The sequence below is a fragment of the Corvus brachyrhynchos genome, unplaced genomic scaffold (genome assembly GCF_000691975.1).
Source record: "Corvus brachyrhynchos isolate BGI_N302 unplaced genomic scaffold, ASM69197v1 scaffold365, whole genome shotgun sequence".
Lineage (NCBI taxonomy): Eukaryota > Metazoa > Chordata > Aves > Passeriformes > Corvidae > Corvus > Corvus brachyrhynchos.
In genome coordinates, this window is record NW_008239544.1 from 1,295,366 (window position 1) to 1,298,637 (window position 3,272).

The 3,272-nt window shown below is 66.8% G+C and overlaps 1 protein-coding gene across 1 annotated transcript in view; it reads left to right on the forward strand.

Annotated features, from left to right (window-relative positions):
• The first annotated feature begins 1,060 nt into the window (after positions 1–1,060).
• The window catches only part of SNTB2 (syntrophin beta 2), a 3,758-nt gene continuing 1,546 nt past the window's right edge, over positions 1,061–3,272 (forward strand). The window contains exons 1-4 of the mRNA XM_017741369.1: positions 1,061–1,705; positions 2,119–2,329; positions 2,779–2,921; positions 3,085–3,271. Coding sequence (XP_017596858.1) covers positions 1,323–1,705; positions 2,119–2,329; positions 2,779–2,921; positions 3,085–3,271 — 924 coding nt within the window. The 5' untranslated portion in view covers positions 1,061–1,322. The remainder of the gene's footprint in view (positions 1,706–2,118; positions 2,330–2,778; positions 2,922–3,084; position 3,272) is intronic.

The following is a 3,272-nucleotide window of genomic DNA, read 5'->3' on the forward strand; positions in this document are numbered from 1 at the left end:
TGGGGGGGGCGGCAGTGGCTGTGCCGGCGTGATGGTGGCTGTGCCAGGGCAGTTTCCGTGGCTGTGCTGGTGCAGCTGTGTGCTGGTCAGCAGCTCGCCAGAAGCAGAAGGGGTGGTTGCAGGTGCCACCACCCAAGTGCCAGCCTTGTGCCTGCTGGCACAAGGTGCTCCATGTCCTGCCTGCACCGTGGATGCATCCCACTGAAAACTGGGAGCCAGTTCTGCTGCCCCCACCATGGGCATCCACCATTGCCGGTCACCACGGGGCACCCACGCTTCTCTGGCAGTGCCCTGGCACAGCACTCAGGCTCTGGTGCTGCTGGCTGCCCAGCTTGGCCTCTCACCCTCCCAACTCCATCGGGGTCAGTGCCTGCACCGCAGGGTCGCAGCACTGTGAGCTGGAGCCCCCATGGGCTGAGCTCCCTCCCAGTGCTGGAGGCAGCTGCCCACATCTGGCAAACATCTGCCAAGTGGCCCCGCAGCGGGAGCTGCCGGCCGTGGCGCTGCCCGCGGCGCTCCCTGCCCGGCCCGGCAGCGGGATTAGGGGTGCGGGGACGGCGGTAATCCCGGGATCAGCGCGACGGCAGCTAATATTAACTCGTGTGCTGCCCACAGCAAGGGCAAGCGCCTCATGGCAGCGCCGTGGCTCAGCAGAGCTGGTGGGAAGGGGGGGGACTGGTGTTTCCTGCCCACTCCCCATCGCTGCTGTCCTATCCTTGCCCCCCTCCCCACTCGGTAGCTCCACAGTGAAGGATTGGCAGCAGCACAGCCTGGGCCCCACCGCCAGTGTTGCTCCCCCTCCAGTGGGCCTGGCTGTGGCATTGTGCCGGCTGCAGGATCCTTTCACCACTTGCTCCCCAGTGCAGTACAGCCTATTTGCTGTTTTGGTTTGGTTTTCCCTCTCGCTGCCTCATCTCTGTCCCCAGCGTGTCCCTCCCTTGGCCTTGGCTGCTGGGGCTCGGCGCAGGCCGGCCGAGAGCCGTGTCCGGGCGGGGGTCCAGGGCTGCTGTCAGCAGGGTGGTGCTGGGGTGGGACAGTCCGGGGGGAGCAGGAGCTGGAGCTGGTGCCTCCTTCCTTCCTTCCCGGCCTGGAGAGGCGCGTGGAGCCGGGATGTCTTGGCTGCACACCCTCCTCGCCCTGTGGGTGTGAGCGGCAGTGCCGGCTCAGCATCGCCTACAGTGCTGGAAACTTGGCGGGCACAGTCCTGGCTGCTCCGACAGCGGCAGGGCAGGATGGGACCAGGATGGGCTGCAGCCTGACCTCCCGCCCAGCACCATTGTCCTGTGGCGCCTTCCCCTTCCTACACTCGTGCCGGCAGAGGGATGAGCTGCCAGTGCCGTCCTTCACTCGGGACTTCCCTGACCCGGACAGGGTGGGACCCCCCAAGACCCTCCAAGCCTTGGTGTGTCGCCCTATCAGATCAACCCTGGGGCACAGGGCTGTGTGGGGGTGCAGGGCCCTCCCCAGGCCTGACTGTCCCCCCACTCCCCCCAGTGAAGTTCATGCGGGAGGTGACCCCTTACATCAAGAAGCCATCGCTGGTGTCAGACCTGCCGTGGGAGGGGGCGGCCCCGCAGTCCCCCAGCCTGAGTGGCAGCGAGGACTCGGGGTCCCCGCAGCACCAGGGTCTCCGTGACCGCAAGGTGATCCCCCTCAAGATGTGCTTCGCCGCCCGGAACCTCAGCATGCCCGACCTGGAGAACAGGTGAGGACAGGGGCTGCCGGTGGGTGCCAGTATGGGAGATCCTGCTCCCCAAAGACCCCCAGGACAGGACTGGGTCTGTCCACCAGTGCCCGTGTGACTGACCCTGCGCCCCATGGACACCCTGGCCACAGCTGGGGGCTGCCCATCAATGAGGCCGTGGCCTCCTGCTTTGCCCACTGAGCTGTAGAGGGCCAGTCCAGAGGGTTTGGCCAGGGCCAGGGCTATGCCATGTTCTCTCCCAGACCCCTGGCAGCCCCTCTCCCTCAAAATGAGGGCTAAAAGCCCTGGCAGGTGGAAATGCACGGTGGAAGCCCCAGACCAGTGCAGCCAGTTTGCTGTGCTGGGTACAGGCAGGGGCTCACTCGGCTGGGTGCTGATGTCCCACCCTGGACCATGTCCCTGTCCCCTCACAGGCTGATCGAGCTGCACTCGCCGGACAGCCGGAACACGCTGGTGCTGCGGTGCCGGGACACAGCCACGGCCCACGCCTGGTTCAGTGCCCTGCATGCCAACATCACCGCGCTGCTGCCCCAGGTCCTGGCCGAGCTCAACGCCACGCTGGGCTCTGGCAGCCCCACGGCTGGCGGCCGGGAGGTGAAGCACATCGCCTGGCTGGCCGAGCAGGTATGCACTGATGGGATATGCTGGGGTGCTCCCAGGGACAGCAGTGCCAATGAGATGTGCCAAGGATGCCACTGGGGCTGTGGATGCAGACAGAGAGCCCAGCCTGGGTACTGTCTCTGCTGCTCTCCCATCTGGCTGTGCCCCGGTGATGGCAGCATTTCCCGTGCCCTCAGCCCCTTCTCCCACTGGGATTTTCCAGATGGAGCCCCTCATCACACCCTCCCTTTTCCATGAATTCACGGCCTGAGAGCTGCAGCTGGCCCAGGCAGCGTGGTGAGCAGGACCCCTGGGGGCTGCTCCCAGCTTGGTTTCCCAGGATGGCCAGGCTGTGGATGCTGCCTGGCAATGAGGAACCACTGGGTGGGGATCCATCTGACCGTGGGCTCGGGGTTGAGTTGCTGGGTGCCTGCAGCCCCTGGTGCCCCTCATGGTGCCCCGGTGCCCGGCAGGCGCGCCTGGACGGCGGGCGGCAGCAGTGGCGGCCGGTGCTCATGGCAGTGACAGAGAAGGACCTGCTGCTGTACGATGGGATGCCCTGGACCAGGGACGCCTGGGCCTCCCCCTGCCACAGCTCCCTGCTGGTGGCCACCAGGTGAGCTGGGGCTGGGCCCCCTTGGGGACTGGCGTCTGTTGGCTGAGCCGTGGCTCTGCCTCTCAGAGCAGGGAAGAGACACCAAAGCACTGATGGGCACGGGGTGAGTGGTGCCGGCACTGCCACCGCAGCCCTGACCCCCATCCATCCGCTTCCCCTCCAGGCTGGTCCACTCAGGCTCCGGGCGCCGCTCGCCCGCGCTGAGCTCGGAGCTGACGTTCGCCACGCGGACGGGCTCTCGCCAGGGCGTGGAGATGCACGTGTTCCGCGTGGAGACCCACCGGGACCTGTCCGCGTGGACGCGCGTCCTGGTGCAGGGCTGTCACGCCGCCACCGAGCTGATCAAGGAGG